This window comes from Sciurus vulgaris (assembly GCF_902686455.1).
Source record: "Sciurus vulgaris genome assembly, chromosome: 4".
NCBI lineage: Eukaryota > Metazoa > Chordata > Mammalia > Rodentia > Sciuridae > Sciurus > Sciurus vulgaris.
The window spans coordinates 14,164,791-14,188,739 of NC_136464.1; the positions used below are offsets into that span (position 1 = coordinate 14,164,791).

Consider the following 23,949-nt stretch of genomic DNA (forward strand, 5'->3'; position numbering starts at 1 on the left):
ATACTGGGCAAGAAGAGAGTGAAAAGGGGTCATTAGAAGAGCAAAAGAAGTATATGACCAAGTGACCATTTTTTTCTAAGAAGATTACTATGAATAGAAGAGAACCCGGTGTGATGCTTCAGGACAATGGGAAATGGTCCCCAAGGCATTGCTCAGATCTTTGAAGCTGTTTCTATCACCATAACTCTATAGGGGCAAATGGTTTGGGGTAGGTCTGGGGTGCCCTCCGCGGGCCGGCTACCCAGTGCTGCCTCGGGTCTCTGTTCCCCCATTCTACCCCACTGCTCCTCAGCCTTCCCAGCCAGGGTTCAAGCAGGCCCAGGTGTGGTTCAGGCCACCTTTCTGGGGGGCACCCGCAGTGAACTTTGGTGGTGTCCGTGTGGTGTTAAGTCTTCAGGCTTGCGGCATGCAAGGTCTCTGAGGGCATGTGCCTCCACTGGATGGCCTGGGGGCCCATGCAAAAACAATGTCACTGGGGTGGAACCACCACAGAGAAACCGCCCCCAGGGAGTGGAGCTGTGGGGGTGGGGGAGTCCCAGGGACCTCCGCACTGCAGAGCTCCCGGGGTGCAAGGGCAGTGGCCTAGGAGAGCTCTGAGGTGAAACAAGCCCAGAAAATCATGGGGTGGGGCAGTCCAAGCTTTGGAGGCCCAGCTATACCCCTGTGTGCAGGGGGTGGCACTTGGAGTGAAAGACTAGAGTCTCAAGGCAATGTTATCCTCACTAGAAGATTTGGACCTGCTGGGGGGCTGTTCCTTCTTTTCCTTGCTTATTTTTCTGACTTGGAATAGGATGTCTATCTTAGGCCTGTCCCACCAATATATTTTGGAAATAGATAAGTTTGGACTTCCCAGACTGGTTGCTTAAGGGAATTTGCCTCAGGATGAATCATGCCTTGAGTCTCACCCATGTCTATTTAGTCTGAACTTTGGATGTTTGAGTTGAAGCAGGAATAAGCTAAGACATTTAAGGCTACTGGGATGGAAGGAATGTATTTTGCATGAGAGAAGAACGTGAATTTGGGGGGAGTGAGGGAGGGAACAGTATGGTTTGAATGTCCCTTCTGAAATGGATGTTTAAATTTAATTTGCTTGGGATTATATTGAGAGGTGGTTAGTCAGGAGGCCTCCGCTGTCACAAATGCATTACCGTGGTTGTGGCTAGAGTGGAGAATTGCAGGAGCGTGCTCCGCAGAAAGCACAGGTTCGTCCCACTCTTCCTTCCGTCTCTCGTCCCCTCTCTCACCATGTGATGCCATTTGTGAAAGCCCCCTCCAATCTCCACATTCAACCTCTGACTTCCCTGCCTCTGGTACTGAAGCAGACCAGAGACCCCCACCCAGAAGACCCTCACCACAATTAAGCAGAAACCCCCATTATATTTGTAACATAGAAGTTCCTCTCCCTGTCAGAAAGCTTTTTACATAGGATATCAGAAAGAAAAAAAAAAAAACACTTCTGCAGAAGGCATTATGGATTGTCAATTCCTCTTTTGTAAATGCCAGGTTTATGGAAAGAAAAAAAAAAAAACTTGTAAAATCTCTGACTAGTCTTAAAAAAAAAAAAGGAACAAAAAGCAATTGTAATGTAAATCTTCAAGTCCCTTCCATTGGGGAAAAAGGTCAAAGAATTTCCAGACTCTTGGTCCAGAGAATGTTTAAGGTAATAGTCCTCTGGACCCTGTAGTCAATAAACCTGCTTCCTGAAAATTCCCTGGGTATCCAGCTTCTTCTGTCCTACATCAGTACTGGGAGCCAAATAAATATCAGGTTGGTGACACAGTTTACCCAGTCTGTTAAACTATTCGGTCACAGAAACAGAGAATGGGTGAAGAGATAGCCTCACAACATAAAAGAAATGGAAAAGAGTGCTGCAAAGATAGGATTGTTACCTGATAGCTGTCTGGGTTCTCGTTCGTGTACAGGAGGAAGCGGGTGTTGACAGTTTGGGGAGCCCAGGGCAACATTTTCAGGGGTCTTTCCAAGGTCCCTCCCCATGGGGAGTCATCGCTGAAGCAGCCGAGTCTGTCGTAGCAGACTTCTTTTCCTGAACCACCCAGAAGAGTTTCAAGGATATTAGTTTAACCAGAATGCTGTCGTCAATAGTGTCTCAACCAAAATATGAGTCAGACTACATTTCATGGCAGACGGTCGCCCTCCAGTCTCCCAAGCACCCTCCAACTCACACTCTCACAAAGCAGCATCAGAAGAAGATGCCTCTCTGGCAGACAGGCTGCTGCTCCTCCTTGCTGCCTCAGAGGACCACCTCACAGTCCTATGTCTCTGCTCAGTCCCAGGCAGGGACTCACTTGAGCTTCTCAACCCAGATGTCATCCTTGGGCCACTGGTGCCCAGGAATGGAGCGGCCTGCGTCCTAACTGTGGTGGGGGTGCATGTGTTGAGGCTCTTGACTCCCAGGGGCAGCCCCGTGGCTTTGCACTTTGGGTGTGAGGTCAAGTTTCATGCAAGGGCCTGAACTCCATATCTCCACCTTAACTGAGCATGTCGGTTTCTGACCTAGATTTGAGGACCGCTGTGGGTTCCTGTGATGAAGAAGGTGCTCAGAAACAACCAACATGCATGATTTCACCCAATGTGGCTGGCATGCTGCTGCATAGAGGGACAACTCCAGGAAGGGCTCTGGAGGAGAAGTGCACATGAAGAGCAGGAGTAAGAGGAGCAGCTGTCTCGGGGGCTGCGTCCCTCCACATCTTCTCATGGGCCAGCTGCTGGGAACGATGGTCCACTCATCTTACCTAAGTGTCTCAGTCAGCCAAGGAGAGGGGTGACGTCATTTCCCCACTTCTCAGACAAAGACCCTGAAGCACAGAGGGGCTCAGGATTTTGCTCAGGGTCATTGAGTTGTAGGAAACTGAACCAGTGTTCAAACCCTTCTGTTGAACCCAAGCTAGGGCTGCTAGACTCACAGATGAAAATTACAAGTCAAACTTGAACTTTGGTTAAACAGGAAAATTGTTATATAAATATGTCAGTGATTCACTCTTTGGATTATTTCTTGCTTTTCTCAAATGCAGCATTAGATGGGCATTGTAGATTTGATCTGGCAAACCCACTTCAAGATCTTGAGCTCTTAATCCTGCACCTTGCTCGTTTTACTCCTGGTCCCATTCATGCCTTGAATTCAGCCCTCAAGGCCTCTGGAGAAGACCAAGCAGCGAGACTCTCCAAGTCCACCCCAGTGTCTTTTCTTACCTGCTACTGCTCCCAGCAGCAGGGCCAGCGACCACAGCAGCAGCATCTGCATAAAGACAAAAACGAAGCTGAGTCTGGCAGTGTGAGGTTGGAAAGATCACTTCCATCTCTGGAGAACATGGTGGGATCTGTGAAATCGGATAAATTAGCCTGGAAAGCACGTTCCCCACTCACCGTGGCAGATCCGGCAGGTTCCACGGACAGCTGGACAACACGGACAGGTCCTTTTATAGGCAACCTTATCTTTTTGAGCCGTGCCATGGAAAAGTGGCATGAAAAGAGAGAAGGTTCCAAGGACATATTTCTAATTTTAATCACAGATAAGCCCGTATTGATAGGCGAGGTAGTTTTCCACAGTGCTCATGGGAAGATGAGAAAGTGGCAGGTATGTGGTTATACGTGCTCAGAATCACTGTCCTGTCATTGCGGTGAAGGATCTGGTTGTTTCTTTGTGCTTCTAGGTGCAGATCAGGGGAGGGCTGGGATGAGCTTGCAGCCGGACTCTGCAGGAATTGGACAGCAGTCTCCTGGAAAGCCAACCCTGAAGACTCCCTAGCTCCTGCAGCTTCTCTATTCCCTCACCTTCCCCTCAAACCACCTGGTAGGAGAGTCCTTCAAGAGAGTGCATCCCTTCTAGAAAAGCACTTGGTGTCCTATGTTGACACTCCTCAGAACTCATGAAGACCAGGAAGAAGAGATAAACCTGGGCAGATAGGGAAATGGGCCCCTGGGGAGTTTCCTGGGCAGCAGAGCAGCTGCAGATTTTTGCTGAGAAACCTGCAAAAGGGTTATTTTAAAATTGGGACATATGTGACTTGGAGTCCATAGCCTCTTCAAAGAAGGAAAAGTGCCTGGTCAAATATTTTGATTAAAATAAAGCCTTCCTGAATTCCTTGTGGGCACAGAGTGTCTTACCCAGGATTAGGCTGGGCCTAACTTCCCTCACCTACAGATCCATATAAAACCCCTAGACAACAGCCGCCCATAAGGCATCCCTCTCTTGGGACCCCTCCTTCTTCAGGAACTCTGCTTTCTATTACTCTAATAAATCCTGTTATTTTGCTCTCACCCTTGTGCCCATGGATTTTATTCTTCGAATTCATGAGACAAAGAACCCACCTGACATCCATGATCCCTGTTACATTAACTTATTTCTCAATAACATATAGGAAAGGTAACAAAAGGAATTGAGGGTATCTATTGCTGAGAGAACAGAGGTCCGATTAGTGACCCCCAACATTGGATGAAATAATGAGCAAGAGAGAAAAATAGAATTTAATCAGGAAAAAAAAAAAGATCTTGGGAAAGTGCTCTGAAAGAACAGCATTTGATATAAAAGAACTGAGACTCTTTAGTTAGCGGTGGATGGATTAAATGGCATCTTTTAAAGAGTGCAATGGGACATCATAATGTTAAGATACCAGAACCATTCGGCCTGAGGCAGTTCCAGATTTAGATTCAGACATGAAATTGCCACTGTTGTGGGCCAAGAGTGAGCAGATAATAATTCAGTATTCTGACCAAATTTATAGGTACAGAAAAAGCAACAAAAAAATTGTTTACAAGGAGAGTTCAAGAATGTTTAGTAAGGAAAATGTTAAGACAACAGCTGGAGGGAGGTGGGGGTGGGGAATTCATGGCTGGGAACCCTGACAAATTCCTGCAAAACCCTTCCAATGCCTTGAACCCTCCTGAGGAAGTGCTGTCTGGCCCTCCTTTTGATATGGAAAGCTCAGTCCTTGTCCCCATGCACTAACAACAACAAGTTTTTAAGAAAGAGGGGAAAAGAAGTTTTATTTGCTTTGCTAGCAAAGGAGAAACACAGGACACACCTGTCCCAGGGGCTGGGATTCTGTCAGGGCAGGCGCAGGCGTTGAAAGAGGGGTGTAAAGGTTCCACTCCAGTGTGCCCTGTCAGGAGTCATTGTCACCTGTGACCTTGAGAGGGAGCTGGGTCATGGGCCCTCTGGTGCCAAATTTTGGGTCCTTCATTCCTGTGGTCTCTGAGCTAGAGGATGGGTAACTTGGCCCAGGATGGGAAGGAGGTTCATCTTGCTTCCCATAGGAGAAGGAAGGATACACAGGGGACATGGGGACGGAGAGGAGAAAGAATAAATCAGCTTTAAAATAAGCCACGGGGCAGAGCATCAGGGTCACACTCAAAGCTTGAAGTGCACCCCTGGTACACTTTGGTTGGTTCCCTGGTCCTGCCAAGAAGGCCTCCCTCCGTTGTTCCCTCACTTGAGACCCATCACGGTCACTGGTGGGTCATGAACTGAGGGACGCTGGAATTCTCTGGGCCCTGTTGTCATGACTGAACATCCAGCCCAGGGCTTGTGCCATGGCAGGCCACCAACACTCCCTTGTTGAATGAATGAACAAGCAAAAAGGGAATGAATATGGAAGACCATTTGTTTTCCATACTTGTAACAATCAAAACTGCCAACACGATCTCAGAGTAAATGACTTTGAAGCCTCTTTTACTCAGTTAAGCAAAACCAACCAACCAAAAAAACAAAACAAACAAAACTTAACTCACCACAAACTCTAAGAACCAAAGTCTTGCATCTCTACAGTACCCACACGTGGTAATGCTACACTGATGCTACAGTCATACCCATGTCATTTGGGTGTATTATGAAGTATCTGACACTTGGGGAGACTTACCATGTCATATGATGTTTGTAGGGTGGCATTTTAAATGAAGCAAAATTTAATGCACACATAGGGTGACCTTTATTTACATATGGGCTATAGATTTAAGACCAAATTCACCAAATTTTAATCACAGTGAAACCCATATTGATAGAGGAGGTAAAGTTTTCCACAGCACTCCTAAGATGAGAAAATGGCAGGATCGCTGCCATTGCAGAGACTAGAGGCTATGGGAAGTCATTCTGTAAACTGAAATTGGTTCATATTTTACATTTTCCACATTCACAAAAGCTGGGAAGGGAATGGGACACGAGCAGCAGTCTATCATGTCAGCTGCACATGAGTGACTTCCCCTCAACCCAGTCCTGCTGAACTCTTCAGGTGAGTCATGAAATGTCATCAACCACACTGTTTTACTCAGACATCACTGTGTGCTGCTGTCTGGGGGTGTCTTGCAGGTACTCTGAGGCAGAGACTGGGGTGGCTGCCTACTGGGAACAGAAGTAGACTCTACTCCCCAACCGACCTTGCAGGGAGATGGGGCCACATGGCCCCTTGTGGTGGTGTCATGGGAGCGCATGGGTGCCCACCAGCTCCAGTTCTACTCCTCAAACCCACACGTGGTCCTCCGTGGCTCATGCTTCAGTGTCTTGATGCAGACAAGCACAGCAACCCTGAAGGCCATGTGTTGAAGCTGCAGAACCCCAGGATGGAAGGGGCCTGGGTCCCTTGTTTGGAGGGAAGTCACTCAACAACTTGAAATGCTAATTTTGAATTTTATCAGAGCAAGAAATAAACTTTTATTATTTTAATTCACTGAGATTCAAGGCTATAACAGCATAGCTTTAACAAATAGAGATTATTTACTGCATCTCTTAAAGTCATCATATTTCTGTGACTTCCATGAACTATTCAGGTACCAAACATCCAATCCTGGACTATAAGTTTCACTGTGAGATTTGGATGTTAGCCACACTTTGAAGTATTTTTTCCCCTAACACTTGGTTTTTCCAAAGCCCCTTTCCTGCCACTTCCCAAATTTAAAAAAAAAAAAATCTATTTGGTTCCTCCCTCCATTTTAGTAGAATTTTAATATTAATATCTATTTTCTAGTTCATCACCTGGTGGGGACCATTTGCCTCACAGGCTGTCTGAGGTCCTAGGACAGCACAAGATTTAGGGAAAATTCACCCCAAGTTGCCTGGTACCCTAGCTGCAATTGACCTCAAGGTGCAGGAGCTCAGTGCTCTGGATGCACAGGAGGCTCTTGAATACCAGAAGGGGCTGAAGCTACCTCTCAAATCTTGCTTTCCACCAGCCTCAGGTGCTCACTCTAAAGGTCTTGGGATTGCAGTTTCAAAGGTCAGACTTGTGTAGTGTGACAGATCCAGGACAGCGCCACGTCAGACACCCCATGGCATTGAAAACTGAAAGAGCTCCCACTTAAAAATAATTCCATGTCTCCTTGGTTCAATGGAGCATTACATAACACAGACTCAACTTTAACACAGAGAACTTAGACACTTAAAAATAATACCAGTCTTGGAAGTTCCTAATCAAAATAGCTCTATTTGCAGAGGAGGTAAATATTCATTAAGTAATAGTCTCATTCTGACAACATTGTGATACCAAACTCCAGATGAGGGAAAGAAAGGCCCAGGAACACCTGTGTGGCCAGATAACCACACATTAGACAAACTGGGTTTCATTTACTTAGCCTTCAGAGAACCTGTCCTGTCCTCCCCTTATCTAGCTCAGCCACTGCCAGGCTGTCCATGGGAAGGAGGGCATATTTGCCTGAGATCCCAAACTCTCCTGAGGAGCAAAAACTGGGATGATGGGCTGTTACTGCTTCATACCTTCCAGAACAACCATGTTGCTGAATGTGAGGGAGTCTAGCTCACCCAGACCTGGGAAGTAAAATAAAATTGCAATTAGCGTTCCAAAAATTTCCTTACTTTTACATTTTTTTGCATCTGATCTATCTCCAAGCCTGTTGAAGGTTTAGCTATTTTTCTTATGAAGACAGTGAAACTCAGAGAGTTTAAGCAACCCACCCAGGGATACAGAGTTGGTAAGAAGTAGAGCTCATTTTGGAAGCACATTCTTTCCACTATCTGGGAATGGTTTGTTTTTGTCAATTCATAGAAAATCACATTCTCCCAGGGTGTTAGTATACAGTTGATCTAACAAGGGGTCAAGAACGAGTGAGTGGAAGGTGTTCATATGGGTGTGTAGACACCTGGTTAAGACTCAGTACTGATTTTTGGAACAAATTTACACACACACTTTATTATTACAATGTTATTTTTTATTTTGAGACAGGATCTCACTAAATTGCTTAGGGACTCACTAAGTTGCTGAGGCTGGTCTTGAACTTGTAATCCTCCTGCCTCAGCCTCCTGAGTGGCTGGGATTACAGGCATGGGCCACCGTGCCCAGCACATGCACACATTTTGAATAACCTATTTTCAGATTAAGTTGTGTTTTCTTCCCTGCCACTAATGTAGTAATGGAAATTTCATCAACTAGAAATTTATTTCTGAGATATTGAATATGACAACCATTTTTCTGGGCCATCACAGTAGTCTTCTACTTGCTCTCCCTGTCTTCAGAAGGTTCCCTCTGTGTCTGTCCTGTACGTACACACTGCCAGGCAGCTCTAAATCAGTCAATCCCTTCCTTCCTTCCTTCCTTCCTTCCTTCCTTCCTCCCTCCCTCCCTCCCTCCCTCCCTCCCTCCCTCCCTTCCTTCCTTCCTTCCTTCCTTCCTTCCTTCCTTCCTTCCTTCCTTCCTTCCTTCCTTCCCTCTCTCCCCGACTCTCTCTCAATCTCTCTCTGTGTTTCTCTCTACTCTTCCAGTATCAGGTTAATGCTGGTCTCAAAGAATGAATCTGAAAGTCCTCTCCCCTCTTGAATCTTCTTTAACAGTTTGAGAAGAATTAATATTAGTTCTTATTTCAATAGGTAGTAGAATTCAGCAATGAAATTATGAGATCATTGATTTTTCTTTGTTGGAAAGGTTTTAATACTGACTCAATTTCCTCATTCATGGATATTCAGATTTTTGGTAGGCTGTCTGTGTTGGGATTTCTCATCCTTTCCTGATGATCAATTTATTGGTGTGTAATTTTCAATGGTAGTCCCTAGGATGCTTTTTATTTCTGCATCATCAGTTCTGATGTCTCCATTGTCACTTGTGATTTTCTCTATTTCATTCTTTTCTCTTTTTCTTGGTCTACTTGCATGTTGGTTGCTTTTGCTTTTCTTTTAAAAAAACCAACTCTCATGTAATTGATCCTTTGTATTTTTTGTTATTTTGTTTAGTCCTCCCCTGATATTTACATTTCCTTCCTTCTGCTAATTTTGGGTTTACTTGACTCTTGTTTTTCTAGTTCTTGGGGTGCATCATTAGGTGGTTTATGGGTGATATTTCTTCTTTTTTGATGTAGGCATGTTATACCTATAAACTTCCCCCTTAGAATATCTTTGGCTGTATCCAGTGGATTTTGAAATGCTGTGTTCATTTTCATTTGTCTGAGGAAAACTTTTAACTTCCCCTTAACCCCTTCATTGAATTGCAAGCTGTTCAGGAGACGGTTGTTTAATTTCCATATACGTACAAAGTAACCAAATTTCCTCCTGTTGTTGATTTCTACTTTTATGTCATTGTGGTTAGAAAAGATAATTGAAATTATCTTAAATTTGTTGAGGCTTTTTGGTGCCTAAAATATGATCTGTTCTGGAGAATGCTTCATGTGCTCTTGAGAAGGCCATGGAAGACAAACCCACAGCTAACATGATGCTGGTGAAGAAAACTTCAAATCTGTTCCTCTGACACCCAGCTTCACCACTTCCATTCACCTCGTGGAAGTCCTAGTGAAGGCAATTAGGCAATGGAAAGAAATAGTAAGAATCCAGTTTGGAAAGGAAGAAGTCCAACTGTCCCTGTTGGTAGACAGCGTGATCTTATCTTTCAAAAACCCCAAAGACTACACCAAAAACTCTTTGATCTAATAATGAATTCAGTAAAGCTGCAGGATACAAACTTGATGTACAAAAATTAGCAGCTTTTTTATATGCTAATAATGAACTATCTGAAAAAGAAAGCAAGAAAATGATCCCATTCACAACAAATGTTTTAAAATTCAGGAATAAATTTGACCATGGAAGTGAATGATCTCTATGAACCTTGAATCTGGTTAACCAGAGTCAGTGTAATATGGATGTACCTTCTGTTTTAACTCTATAAGGAAAACACTTCTGAAATAATTCTTTTGTTCTCCTTTTGTGCTTTTTTGTTTTTTGGTCTTTAACTGTTTATAAAGTCAAACTCCTCTCTGATTCATTGGAACACGTGTTTCATTTCAAGGAATAAGTTGTGGTCCTATTAAAGAATTGCAAATAGAAGCCATGTAAGCATTTACATTTGTTGTCATATTTTTTATTTTTAAGCTATATAAATAGTGGGCAAAGATTTGTGAATTTTTTACTTGCTAGCATTTGAGGAGTCTGCTTTCACATTTCTCCCAGCTATCCTTTGGGAATCAAGTGTGTATTGTGTAAGTATGCACACATGTATGTGTGTGTAAGTGCTGTGGGAGGCTGGGGAGAAAAGAAGTGACTTTGCATAGACTCGATTGGCTGCTGTTACACATAGCAAGGCTGAATTCTGGCATCTTGTACAGGGAATAGCAAGGCTGCCCAAAGGCTGCTGAGTAGGTGGCCCATCAAAAAGAAGCAATGGGAGGTGGACTTGGTGCTCTGCAACTGTAGTGCCAGCTACTTGAGCAGCCAAGTGGGGAGCATAAGGGGACAAGTAGACGAGGATGGTGGGGACAGGAGGGTAGGAGGATAACTATAAAGTGAGCCCACTGCACTGACTCCCCACATGCTTCCTTTGCCAAAAAGCAATCAGACCGAAGCCCTGCCTGGCCTGAGGGGACAGGAAATGTCACATTCCTCAACAAACTGAGGCAGGGGGTGGAAGATCTGGCAGTCAGTATAGGTAATGAATGATGGAGTGAGAAGACAGGGCTGGTTATCAAAGAAGAGACAATGGGTTGCTACCTGCTAACCTCTGGATCACACCTTCCTGGAGTTGCTAACATCACCCCCTGTGCTGGCCCTTCCTCCCTTAGGCACATACACAGAGAAGAAAGAGAAGGGGGAGGTCTATAAAAGAGCAAGACATGCCCACTTTTGTGGCACCAAGCTAGTAAAAATCTACTATTAAGAGTCAGCTTAGATTCCTTCAGGGGTCACTCATGGGAACTTGGGAGAAGCCTCTTCGCTTTTTTAGTGCCATCTGCCTGGATAGGTCAGGTTCTTGCTGACCACATGTGATTTCCCTTGTAAGCATCAGGGATGTTTCCCTCTCCAATGACCCTCCTCTTTGCAGCAGGTGCACTGGTTGGCTTCCTGTTCTCTAAGGTCTCATTGATCTCCCTGATTGGAAGGTCATGTGGCCAAGAGTTGTAAAGCCCTTAGAGAAATTCCCTCTTTCTCTGGATATGAGCTGACCTCAGAGGGCAAGAGCCAAATATTGGCTATGTTCTTTCTTGACCCTTTTATTTTCTTAATTTTCATCTCCAAGTTTTGGTTTTAAAAGTCTAGTAGGCCAGTTTTACCAATCTTGAAGTAGGAGTACTAGTTTTTAACTTTAATGTCTATAACTTTACTGTTACTTACCCCTTCCATTTAATTAGGGTCATTTAGTACTGGAAGTCAGTCTTATATCCTGTCTGTCCTATAGGTGATGGCATATTATCTCAAATTAAGTCAGGTTGTTTTACTAGCAATTTTACTTCTGTAAGCCACTAACCGACAACAGTTATGAAGTTTATGAGGAAAATACAAAAATGGAATTAACAAGAGGAAAACATATCTAGTTCATGTGACAAAAAAACTATCTTCTGACTTAAGACAACCAGCATGTTCCACTTTACTCACAGCAGGCCCATCAGAGAGTATTTCAGGGGTTTTGTCAGGGAAGATGGGAAAGGAGATGCACTTTCTCTCTCTTACTGAATGTAAAAGAGGAGATCTGAAGCTCCCTTCAAGTGGGAGGGGAATCACCCTTGATATAAAAGCATGCCCATACACAGAAGAGCATGGAAAGAAAAGAGGTCATTGAGCTGCTGCGTCAACAAAACCATTCTGACCTCTGGACTTCCTACCTGCATGGGCCAATACATTTCTTTGTTCTTGGAGCTTGTGTGTGTTGGTATGTTTGGTTCATGAAAGAAAAAGCATTCTGCTTGACACAGATTGATGACCCTAAGAACAAATCTTCATGGTCAACCTGAAAGTATTTTGGTGAAACATGGAATGATAGGCATTATCAAATTCTCATATATTTTCATACCCCTGTGTCTTTGCCTGTCTGATTCCCTCTCTCTGCAATGCCTTTGCCACTGTGTCCTATTGGCCACTCCCTACTCTTCTTGTAAAACCTAGCATAGAGATCCTTTTCTCATATAGGATTTTATTGTTTGGACATGGCCTAATTTTAAATACCTGACATTAGTGGACTCATTCTTTTTTCCTACTAATGTGAAGTTTACAAATGTAACCCCTTTAAAGAGTTTAAGAATGGGATAAACAGAGAAGAGAATCTGTAATTGCAACATGGATATATAAGTGTTGAGAAGGGGAAAATTCTAGTTGCAGTGGGAATATGGAGAGTGAAACTTAATTCAATCTACAGGTTGTGAATAATGGAGGTGAAGAAAGTCTTCCTGGACAAAATCGTTGGAGTTAAACAGATGGAAAGACAAGGAAAGAACATTCTAGAAAGAGTTTTTGCAAATGTCCAGCAACATCTGAGAGAAAAACCCTCTTTGGGAACAGGGCCAGAATATGGAGTTCCTGAAGGAATGTGCTGAGGTGAGACTGGATTCCTATGTGAGAGGCAAACAAAGGGCAGTCTTGTAAGTCACTAAAAAATGTGAATTCTGTCCTGGGAATCACTGGAGGGAGATTTGTGCTTTAGGAAGATCACATAGACTGCAGAGAGGCAAGGGATCTGGGGAGACCCGTGGGGAGCAGGGAGACCAGTCAGGATGCCTCAGATGTGTCTCATTCTCATCTCCTCTTGTGTCATCAGTCCTGAGATGTCTGATGAGGAGGAGACATGGAGCTTAGAGATGATGAACAAAGAGACAAAGATGGTACTTTCCATGTGGCCTACCAAGGTGGTCACTTTGGGTCTGGAAATCTGCCTAGAGTGATCAGAATGACATCAGTAATATTAACAATGGACATGATGATAGTGTTGTGTAAACAATATTCCTAAGCTCCAGTGCCACACAGTGTATAGCAACATTCAACAGTCATTTGTGTTCCTTCAGACTAACTGCAGGTTTGGATTTTAATCACAATATCCAAAAGTTACACTGGACACAGTAGACATTGATGACAGAAGACAGAGTGTATTGCTTCACTACTAGATTTATTAGCAGTAATATACAGTGACACATGTAAGCTGCCTTCTAACATGCAGTGAGGGTGAGCAGAACATCCTCTCTCACAGTCTCTGCACTACAGAATTTGAACCTGTGGAGGGAAAACAACAATAGGTCATGTCTTCCGGCACCAGCTGAAGTGCTGAGCATGAGGACAACTACTGCTCTCCCCACAATCCCCACCACAGTCTGAGAGGGGGCATGCTCTGTGCCCAAGGCTGGACATTGACTTAGGGAGACCTCTCCTATAAAGGATTGAACCTCCTTTCCAATCTTGTAATGTGGTTGTGCAAATAGCATATAGAGGAGCTGTCAATCACACCCTAAAGGACTGGTAGGACTCATTTTCTGCTTAATACTTTCACACTATGGTTGACTATGAGTCCTGAAACCACCCAAAGCAAAACTATGATGGGTGAGAGTATTGTGCCCAAGAGCCACATGGTTGAATCATAGGTAGGTGTATGTTTGGCTCTTTAAGAAACTGTCAAACTGCTTTCCAAAGTGACTTCATCATTTATATTACCATCAGCAGTGCATGAGTTCAAGATTCTTGTTTTCCTCAACACTGCTTGGTATTGTCCATCTTTTTAAACTTTAACCTTTAAATAGATTTATGGTGCTATCTCATTGTGATTTTAATTTACATGTTTCTAATGATCAATAGAATATCTTTTTTGGACTTTTCATTTTGTGCAATCTACTTGTGATTTTATATTTAAAGTGTATTTCATGTAGGCATAATACAATTGGATATTGATTTTTTTTTAAATCCAGTGTAAATTCTCTGCCTTCTAATTGTGTTATTTAGACCATTTTCATTTAATATGATTATTGATTTGGCTAGGTATAAGTCCTTTGGCCCTTCCATTTGTTTTCTATTTGTCTTCCTGGTCCTAGTTCTCTTTTACTTTTTTATGCTCTTTTTTAGATTATTTTTTATTTCATTTTATCTCCTTTGTTGGTATGTTTACTATATAATTCTTTATCATTTTAGCGATTGCTTTAGAACCGACTGTACATATCTTTAACTTATAGCATTTTACTTCCAAGTAGTAGTATACCAATTCATGTATGGTATTTGGAAGTAGTTGGATCACTTCAAGTCTTGCTAAATCTATATGAATCATTTCCCATAGGAGAGAAGACTGTCCTAAACCTTCCATCCAATGTCCCTTGAATTATATGCTGGTGGAAACAAGCACTGTTACCGGCCAGAGCACTGTTCTCTCCAATCCTTCAAATGCCTGTTTGCCCGACCATGCCTAGTTTGCTCACAGTCACGTGCTGACTGGTACCAGACTATATTTAAGAGGTGTTTCCAGAGCTCTGAATTCTCCCTTTTGAAGTCTCTACTATCTGGTAGGATGTGCCATGATATCTAGTTGCTTAGATTGTCTGATTCCTAGCTTGATCTCTTCAACTTAGAGATGATCTCTTCAACTGGATTCTGCCTGCATTTCGCCTGCCTGTGCCACACCCTGGAGATTGGCAGTAAGCTGAGCAGATTAAGGCTCCTTCTTGTTTGTCTTTTGTCTGCCAAGCCATCACTGTACTTTTTTGCTTGAAGGTCAGTGTCTTGACAACTGTTGTTTCATATCTTTTGTCTGGATTCTTAGCTGCTTCATTTGTGAAAGTGAATTTGGGGTCTTCATGTGGCCAAAATGGCAGCACTGCTCTCTGCATCAGGGTTTGGCTTAACACTCAAAAAAGCTTCAGCTGAAGTTGCTATTATGACGATGATCATCAGTTCACCTTTTCTGGTAGTTAGGCTTGGTGAACATCCTTTGGCTCAGAAACACCTTACTTAGAATCAAGGATCGATCTTATGGACCACTGTCTTCATTAAGTCTAGTGATATGGAACAGCCTATATCTGTTCCCTGATAAGTTAAATGAGTTCCCAACAATTTAAGGAACAATTTGGTGAACCCGTGAACTTTGGGGGAGATACACATTGATGACATATACAGTAAAAGGTTCATCTGCCCAGTGAGACAATCTATTCCCCTTAGGATTGTGAAGCCAAATTCTCATTCTCATACCTAATTTGTATCAGATAACACAACTCTTACTACAAATCTATCTACGTTGTTTTTCCTAAAGTACTATACTTTCTCTAAAGACCCAGAAGATATTAGAAAGCAGTTGTGGCTTGGGTACAGGTGAACTATCGTAGGATGTTAAATTTAAAGGAAAATTTTAGTGGGGACAGAACTGTGAACACTACTTGATTCTTCTCAGCTGTTTGGATTTTTATTACTTACACTCTTCCATCGTTTCTTTCCACTGTGATGCTAGATGCTCCCACTCTAGGCAGTGTTGGGTTGATCACATTGTTATACCAAATAAACTTGACCTTCTGCAAGTCTCCAACATCCACATCAGAGTCAAACTCATTGGAATGAGTATAGCCTGATTGGAGAGAGCCCCTGGGGAGTGAAGAAATGACAAAAATGTTTATGCATATACATAAGATAATCATATGTATAAGTATATGCATACAAACATTTTTCTAAAACCAGTTTATAATGCAACTCTAGCCAAAATGATCAATAGGCATTTGTCATTCTAATATATAAAATAAATTCACATATGTATGATAAATCAGTGGTAGGTTTTAAAATCAATGACTCAGAGTTCTTTAGTCACATCTTTACTTTAATAAAACTTCTAACATGTTTTAGTCACAATGTCCTCCCCCCATGATTCAATAAATGATGGTATCTGTGTATCAATCTCCCCACTGTTTTGTGGGGAATAGTTATTTATTGATTATAAAACCCAATGCTAGGCATCAAAGTGAACTTTAATGATTTTCTTAGGAAAAAAAAAGGGAAAAATTCAGAACTACAATTTTGAAATATATTAAGGTGCAAATGTGAAAGAATATCTTTCTTTATGTTATATGTGACAGTACTCTACTCCCATATAGTAAAGAATAAATAAACTCTTCTGTTGATAACATACATTAGACAGGCACAGTATTTCAACATTCAAGCTTAGAATCATATTTTACTCACTTGTAAATTTCATACTGCTTAGAGTTTCCTAAATTTCCAAACAGAGAAACTAGCACGTGTCCTGTAACCTTCTGTCCAGACAGTGTGACAGACACCTTGTACCTCCAGCCTGCACAGGGAGTTAAATTACCAGGCGTCAGCTTGTAAATAAGAGACACTGACAACGGGTTGATTTCTATCTCACTACTGCAGAACTTTAGATGACGTACACATGATGGGGGTGATTCTTCAAATGAAATAGTCACAGTCGTTCCTATAGCTCAGTGTTCAGGGAACAGTTATTGGTTAGTTGGGAATTTCCAAAACCGATGGCTATGTTTTCAAGCCAAGGAGTATGATTCGCTTAAAAATTTCTCAACTTGACAATTTGTTCCTGAATAGTCTAAGAACTCTATATTAAAAGGTCGTGGAAAAGTAGTAGTGTGACATATAAGTTTGTTTTATTCTCTCTGATCACCAAATTTTAGAGTGCTGCCATACTTTTGCCTAAATAGTCTAGATTTATTTTAAAAATTCTATACTTCAACTTTCCCTTGCCCTTGGAATTGAACCAGTTTAGGCAACCGAAAGACAGTTGCCTTGGTAATAGTCAAAAGCAAACTAACAGGTTTTGCCCTTTAGCTCTAACATGGGACATAGGGGATGGGATAATGTCTGTCTTTAATTTTACTATATTCTTAACCCCACTCACTGCCATCTAAGTCTGTCCCAGAGTCTGTCCTCAGGCCTCTTCATTCCCACACCCTCCACTTCCCATTCTCCCTGTGGTTTATGATCCGGACTATCTTTTGAGCCTGTCAAGTGCTTTCCACCACCATTGCTGCCATCTTTCTCTGGAGTTACTTTCATGCTTGTACAAAACCTCACAGTTTTGCTGAGTGAACTTTTGACTGAATCAATGAGAGTGGAGCTTAGGAAGCCTTCTGAATTCAGCCAGGATCAACTGTGAAGAAATTTATGTCTGGGGCCATTACTAGTTGAGGCCCCACACTCTGTTCTGCTGCCCGAATCAGCCATCATTACCTGGAGCACAGCACTGTGCATATTTCTGCATTGGGGAAAGGTGTTTATAGCTTTTGAATGGATAAGCAATTTCACACATTATCAGTGGATAGGATAAAATACATAGCATTGAGAATCTAAAGTAAATAATATAGAAACTTACGTGAGAAATTACTCTTATCCCCAGTGTTCAGATAAAATTTCTGGCCCACTCCACTTGTTTTCCCAGAAAATCTGTCAGCATAATGACCCATCTGTGGGCATCCTCCACTTGGACAGGGGAAGCACTTGTTCTAGTGAAAAAAAATGATGAATGAGAATGCTTTTTCTTGGAATGGTGCACCATCTTCTCCCACATGTTACAATTCAAATATTCTAAAACGAATTCTGTTCTAATGGTAAAAGGGACTTTAATAATGTCTCAGCAAAGGTTAGCAGTACATCTCATGATTCACAAAGATAAATCAGCAATTTCTCTGTTAGATAACAAAACAGTATAGAAATTGCATAATGGGAGAATTTATGCGTGTGCGTGTGCCTGTGGGGTGTTTCTTTTCTCTTCTGCTTCTTTAAATGGTCCGTGTTGCTTCCTGCCTGGTTGCTAAATTTTATTTTGGAAAATTGCATAAGAAAGAATAGGTGGTGGTAATCAGTTTGTGATATGTAAAACAGAACCATTAGGAGAAAGATGTGCTCAAAAGTCAGCCTTTTCTTAGTTCCCTTCCATTTAGCATATCAAGAACTGAAGGATTCAAATCTCAGAATTCTCCCAAAAATGCTTCAGTTAGCCTCTGTCTGGAGAAGGCTTTTATAAGAAAATATCTCTTTATGCAAAATATCTCTTGTGGTAAAAGGGAAGAAGAAGGAAAGCAGACGGTGGAGGACAATGTCCATATTCCCACTCTGAAGGGGAAAGCTACTGCACAGAAAAAGCATATGGTAGACTCCTGAACTGGTGGACCAGATGACAGACGTGGCATAGTCTCAGGGTTGGCATCTATTACATTAATGGACAACTGACCAGTCATGAACAAATGGCCAAAGCTCTTTAAGGACAATGCCCAAACCAAAAAAGTAGACAAGTCAGAGACTTCATCTCTAAATGCTGGAAGTGGGTCCCTCCATAAGACAGACAGGGTAACGATCTAGAGTCCAAAGTTACCAAGAGACCTGGCACGAATGGACCCTGAAGTCATTCCTTTGGGAGACACACTGACCAAATTACCTGTAGGATTTCCTGGCCCTTTGAGAGAAGTTTGAAAGGGATCAACTGGTGAACTATCAGTCATGAAAAGTGAGTCACAAAATTCAAGTGGAGGGGCATAGACTATAGCTCAGTGATACAGTGCATGATTAACACGTGCAAAGCCTTGGGTTTGATTCCCAGCATCACAAAAAAGAAATAAAATAAACAAATGAATGAATTTCAGAAAGTGGGGTCTACTTACTGCAGAGAAAACACTGTAAGAGGCGCAAGAGTATCCAGCAAAGCCAGTGGGGTTGACAATACTATCAGCATAATACTTGTAGCTTCTTAAGTGATTACATGCTGCAAAGTCACGAGTTCCTGTGAAATCAGACATGATTACACATCAGTAACAGATTTTATTTTTACAAATTAACATCATGATCAGAATATGGCTATTGAATAGATTTTATTAATTAGTGTGAAATCATGGAGATCACAGCACAAAATCATTTAGATAGTGGATTTTTATGATTTGCAAAGCAATCAGAAGTTAAATATTGTTTTAGGATATAATAGTTAATGCTATTGTTAAGTGAAAAGGAAAAATAACTTGAGAAGGAAGATTGGTCCACCCAGATATAAGTGCCACTTAGTAATGTATTCTCTGAACGAATGTACTTTCTTTCCCACAGTCTCCTCGTGCACCCTTGTTCAAATGGGAACCTGTACCTTAGGGATGCAGTTCAAAGCATATAAAATGTGACCCCTGTACAATTCCAAAGCAAAACAAAATGTAAACTTTTCCCAGTGAAAATTCCCTTGTACATATAATGATTTTTACCTTCCCAGATTCCATCTATGTCAACAATCTGAGAGAGAATATTCTTCTGACATCCAGGCATTTCTAATCCTCCATTTGGAAAGAAATCTAGGTGACCCACAGTTTGGCTCATTCCAAACCCTGGAGTTTTTAAAATAAAGGAATGGTCACATTACTGTATAGACTCAAGACACTAGAAAGCACTTCGATGTGTAGACTTAAAATCTTCTAGAAGAACAAGTTGTGGAACTCACCTAAGTTGGGGACTATTGGGGCAGCATCAGTGTGAATTGCATCCACAAATTTGGCATCACTGGGGTCCAGTCGGACGAGTTCAGGTGTACCCTCAAAGCAAGGCTCAGCTGGATCCAATCCTAAAGAAAATAGGATTTGTCATTAATGATGTCAGGGTTCACCTTGCTTCCTCAGTTACAGACCTGAGTGCAAGTATTGACTGTAATCATGCAAGTTCTTTTCCACCTTATCATTTTTTGAAGGGATATATGTTTCTGGTTTGCTATTTGCCTGAATGAGACTTTTCCCCAGACTATAAACTTTGCTGCTACTTACAGGTGCTTAGTCCCTGGGAGAATCTTGGTCACTAGCACAGTTGTCATAAAAGAGACAGATCTGGGAGACATGGAACTAAATGCTGTTCAGGCTGCATTCCCACTGGACTGTACCTCCCATAGGGCAAGGACCACAACTTTCCTGGTCATGGAGTCTGTAATCTGCTGTGGCACAGAGCATGGCTGAGTAAGCTGTGGTGAGTATTTACAAAAGATGGGAAATAATGTTCTGGAAGAACATCTTTTCAGAAAATTAACAGAAATTCCAAATGCCCCCATCAATCCAAATGCAACCAGTGTATGCACTGTATTTAAAAAAATAATCACCAGGTCAACACAGAAGTTGGGAAAGGAAGAGGAAAGTGGTCTTTCCTCGGGGAATTTCAGAATAGTCATATCTCGGTTGTTTTAGGACCTAGGTATCCAACATGTGACCCACTGGCAATGTTGGCCATATAGCCCACCTCCAACATGTGACCCATGGGCCAAATGGAGCCTGCCTGGGGTTTGCAAAATAGTATTTGAAATCTATTAGCAGCACCAGAACTGGCAGCCCAGGGCAGCCTGACCCTCTTCCCCAGTTCTGCCAGCTCTGGTATAGTGATTGATAAGATTTGGGTTTGTTAACCATTGCTACTTAAGTACAGTACAATTAATTATACACATTTGAGCTCTGCGGGTTAGATTTCATTTATTCTATAATTTATGGCATTTATTCATGATATATTTTTGTGAATACCTGAAAATGGGAAAACAGATATAATGTTTATCAATGTTCTTAATTTACAAGTTAGTCACTTGTAATATATTTAAATGTTAAGTGGTGTACTGAACACCAATGATTGACAGCAATAAGAAGCCTAGTTGGTCAAAGGACATTCTGATTTCTGATCATGCAGCCCATTCAAACAAGGTACAAAGCAGGCTGCACCAAACTCTCTTCCTGTAATTCCTTTTGGATGTCATAGAAGCATTCGCAATCTAATTTTGCAGTTTTTGCTGTTGTGACCAACCTGTGATTCGTCCAATGGCCCCGTTGGTCCTTCTTCCAGCCTCCCCAGCAGCATGGGAACCCAGACTGTGGCCAATGACGTGGACATTGGAAGGTGAGTATCCTAATTCAGTCTGTTGGAAAGAAAACCACTTCAGAATGTTTCCGAGTGTGGCAGAATTCCTGGTGCGCACAACAGGGTGACTATCAAACCTTGATTTTTAAGAAGGCACATATATGATTCCTTGATAGCAGTTGACTGATGTTTTCTTTAACAGATATAATGAAAAGTGGAAAAGGATTTGATTTTTAAACTAGTGCACATACAGCCTATTTTGTTTTATTACCATGGAGAGAAAATTCTTGAAGGATATGGTGAAATTGTTACCCCAGAAAAGAAGCATCTAGTGTTTGGATCAGGAAACTAAAACAAAAGTGACTATTTAAGCACATTCAAGTTTAATATTTTCTAAATTTTTGGTTACCCAAGTAGGTTAGCTTGTTATCATTGTGCTTCTCTTCAAACACATGAACAAAAGCAAAAAATTAGTTTAACTTTGAGGTTAACATTGTCAACGTGGTAATGACTGGTAAAATTATAACAGATACCAGTAGAATTCAGTAGATACCATTCACCAATTCATTTAGTTAAAAACAAAAACTAGATTATTGAATTAAGTTACTGATGAAACCCAAATCTAGATTTTTCTGTCTTTTGTTTAACCAAGTTCAAAGCTGTATCTCAGTAGAGAAATGTCTTTATCAAAATTGTCATACTGTCAGCTTGTATTATAGAAAGAGAATTCAGAAAGCAATGTGCATGAACTTTTTTGTAACCAAGAGGTAGTTACCTTAAGGAAATCAACTAAGTAGGCCACTTCTGCCCCCACAATTCGGATATTCTGAGAGGCCTGGCTATATCCGGTCCGAGAGCCACCTTTCCAGTCCACGCAGATGCAGTTCACACTTTCCACCTGAAACATGTTCTGATGCAAGAGACACAACAAATAAGTTGGTAATTCAGGATCATTCCTGATAACTGATTAACACATTTGAGGACCAGCATAAAATCTCACCTTGACCTGAAAAGTATCATGCCACTTTTAGCCCCAAAGCTATGAACAAAACACCTAGTCTGTAATGGATAAAGAATCCCTCCAAAAGTTTAAGATTGGTTCCAAACCTGAGGCATGGTCATTATGGGAACTGGATTCTTGGGATTTCTACTGAAACACATGCGGAGACATTTGTTTCAGACAAAAAATTTATCAGATGTGTGGTACAATGGGTCGTCTCATTAGAACATCCTAAATACTATATGTTCCTTGTTAAAGGACATTGCCTGTCTCTCACTGTTCAGTGCCTAGACTAGCTCCTGGCACAGAGTAGGTGCTCAATAAACATTTACTGAATGAGTGGAAGACAGGAAGGACCCCTTAATACATAAATCTACCGAAGATAAAGGAGTAGACTTTTCCACAATGAAAAGATGTCCCAGGTCCCTAAACCCGCCACCTCCTCTTGTAGGTCCCCTAGGAACTCAGGCTCAGCAGGAGCCACAGGATCCTTCAGGATGGTGGGCACCAGCGTTTTCCTCTGTGGTCGGGGCCAGCGCCTTACCTGCCCCTGAGACAAGCTTCCCTTCAGAGTTTAGCAGGCCTCACCTTGCACATGTTGGCCAGCCAGCTTTCTTCTCCCTTGTCGATGAATCCATGAATGATGAAGCGGGTTTTTCTATTTGTTTTGAAATTGGAGCTCCTGATGCTGGAAGCGTCCGCAGTGATTTTCTGTTTGGGGAAGAAAAGTGTTTCAGGTCAAGTTTCTTACAGCACCTTCTAGAGTCATTCCTATGTGGAGAGAGGTGATAGGTAAGGGAAGTCTACTGGGATTTGGGATTCTCGTGAGTACTGATCACCCCGTGATGGCCACACTATCCACAATCCTCCCCAAGTTGCCACCTTCCAGGTATCACGGTATTTTTATAGTTGTTGAACTTAGGCTGATGTGTCTGCTATAATTGTCATTAAGATCGCATTTCCACACCACATAAGTCTTACGTGTGTGGATCTCTGCGTATCTGTAATCTACTCATACGTCCAACACTGTGAGATATATGTGTATATAGATGTCCTTCCAGTTATGTTTGGACTTTGTGTCAATACCTATCGTACATTGAAGTATTGTCAGTTGATAAAGCTTTGAAAACCGCTAAGCTGTCAAACATCAGAACTTAGCAAGGGCCCTTGGAGAGAACCAGTTGTTTACACTGGTGATCTGACTTGTAGTACAGGTTAGCTGCTACCGCCTTGTGAGAGAGTGTGGTTTAGCATATCACTAGCAGAGAAAAGATCAAGATTCAAAATTCAGAGGATGGTTTCTACTGAATGCATATGGTTTTCCTACCACGTAAGATCAAAAAGTTATTAACTTGAGCCATCCCAGGTGGGGCCCATCTGTGTGGGTGTGCATGTGTGTGTATAAAATATTGGATATTATGTTTTATATATGTATTGCATATGTCTTTTCCCTACATTTATATATTTCAGTGGTACCAAGGAGGTAGGATAATTTAATTATTCGTTTAACATGAAGTTAATTGAACTTTTATAAACAAATTACATGAAATAATATTTAAACTCACCACCCTAAAAGCCTAAAAAGATGCAAACTCCACTGTCTGATCTCTGCTCCCAGGTGACTGGGTAGGTAGTATACTAATTACACAAAGCAGATGGAACTGAGGGCTGAACACATGAGGATTCTTACCTGGTAGTTGTCTTGGTTCTCATTAGTGTACAGGAGGAAGCGGGTGTTGACATCTGCTGGGCTCCAGGGCAGTATTTTCAGGGGTCTTTCCACGATTCCTGCCCATGGGGAGTCATCGCTGAAGCAGCCGAGTCTGTCGTAGCAGACTTCTTTTCCTGAACCACCCAGAAGAGTTTCAAAGATATTAGTTTAACCAGAATGCTGTCGTCAATAGTGTCAGTGTCTCAACCAAAATATGAGTCAGACTACATTTCATGGCAG

At 42.0% G+C, this 23,949-nt stretch overlaps 1 protein-coding gene across 5 annotated transcripts in view; it reads right to left on the minus strand.

Annotated features, from left to right (window-relative positions):
- Positions 1-23,949, minus strand: part of LOC306659223 (pancreatic triacylglycerol lipase) — a 121,273-nt gene that overhangs the window by 22,709 nt on the left and 74,615 nt on the right. For 3 of the 5 annotated variants that reach the window (XM_079136637.1, XM_079136636.1, XM_079136639.1), the window contains 11 exons: positions 23,689-23,843; positions 22,587-22,709; positions 21,774-21,908; positions 20,945-21,056; positions 19,617-19,736; positions 19,384-19,503; positions 18,802-18,920; positions 17,517-17,646; positions 16,352-16,460; positions 15,596-15,760; positions 13,298-13,420 (listed from right to left, as the gene is read on the minus strand). In XM_079136637.1, coding sequence (XP_078992763.1) covers positions 13,357-13,420; positions 15,596-15,760; positions 16,352-16,460; positions 17,517-17,646; positions 18,802-18,920; positions 19,384-19,503; positions 19,617-19,736; positions 20,945-21,056; positions 21,774-21,908; positions 22,587-22,709; positions 23,689-23,843 — 1,352 coding nt within the window. In that variant the 3' untranslated portion in view covers positions 13,298-13,356. Of the gene's footprint in view, positions 1-1,889; positions 2,045-3,210; positions 3,257-3,384; positions 3,492-13,297; positions 13,421-15,595; positions 15,761-16,351; positions 16,461-17,516; positions 17,647-18,801; positions 18,921-19,383; positions 19,504-19,616; positions 19,737-20,944; positions 21,057-21,773; positions 21,909-22,586; positions 22,710-23,688; positions 23,844-23,949 lie in introns of those variants that run through there. The other 2 variants (XM_079136640.1, XM_079136638.1) reach the window with 2 other exon arrangements.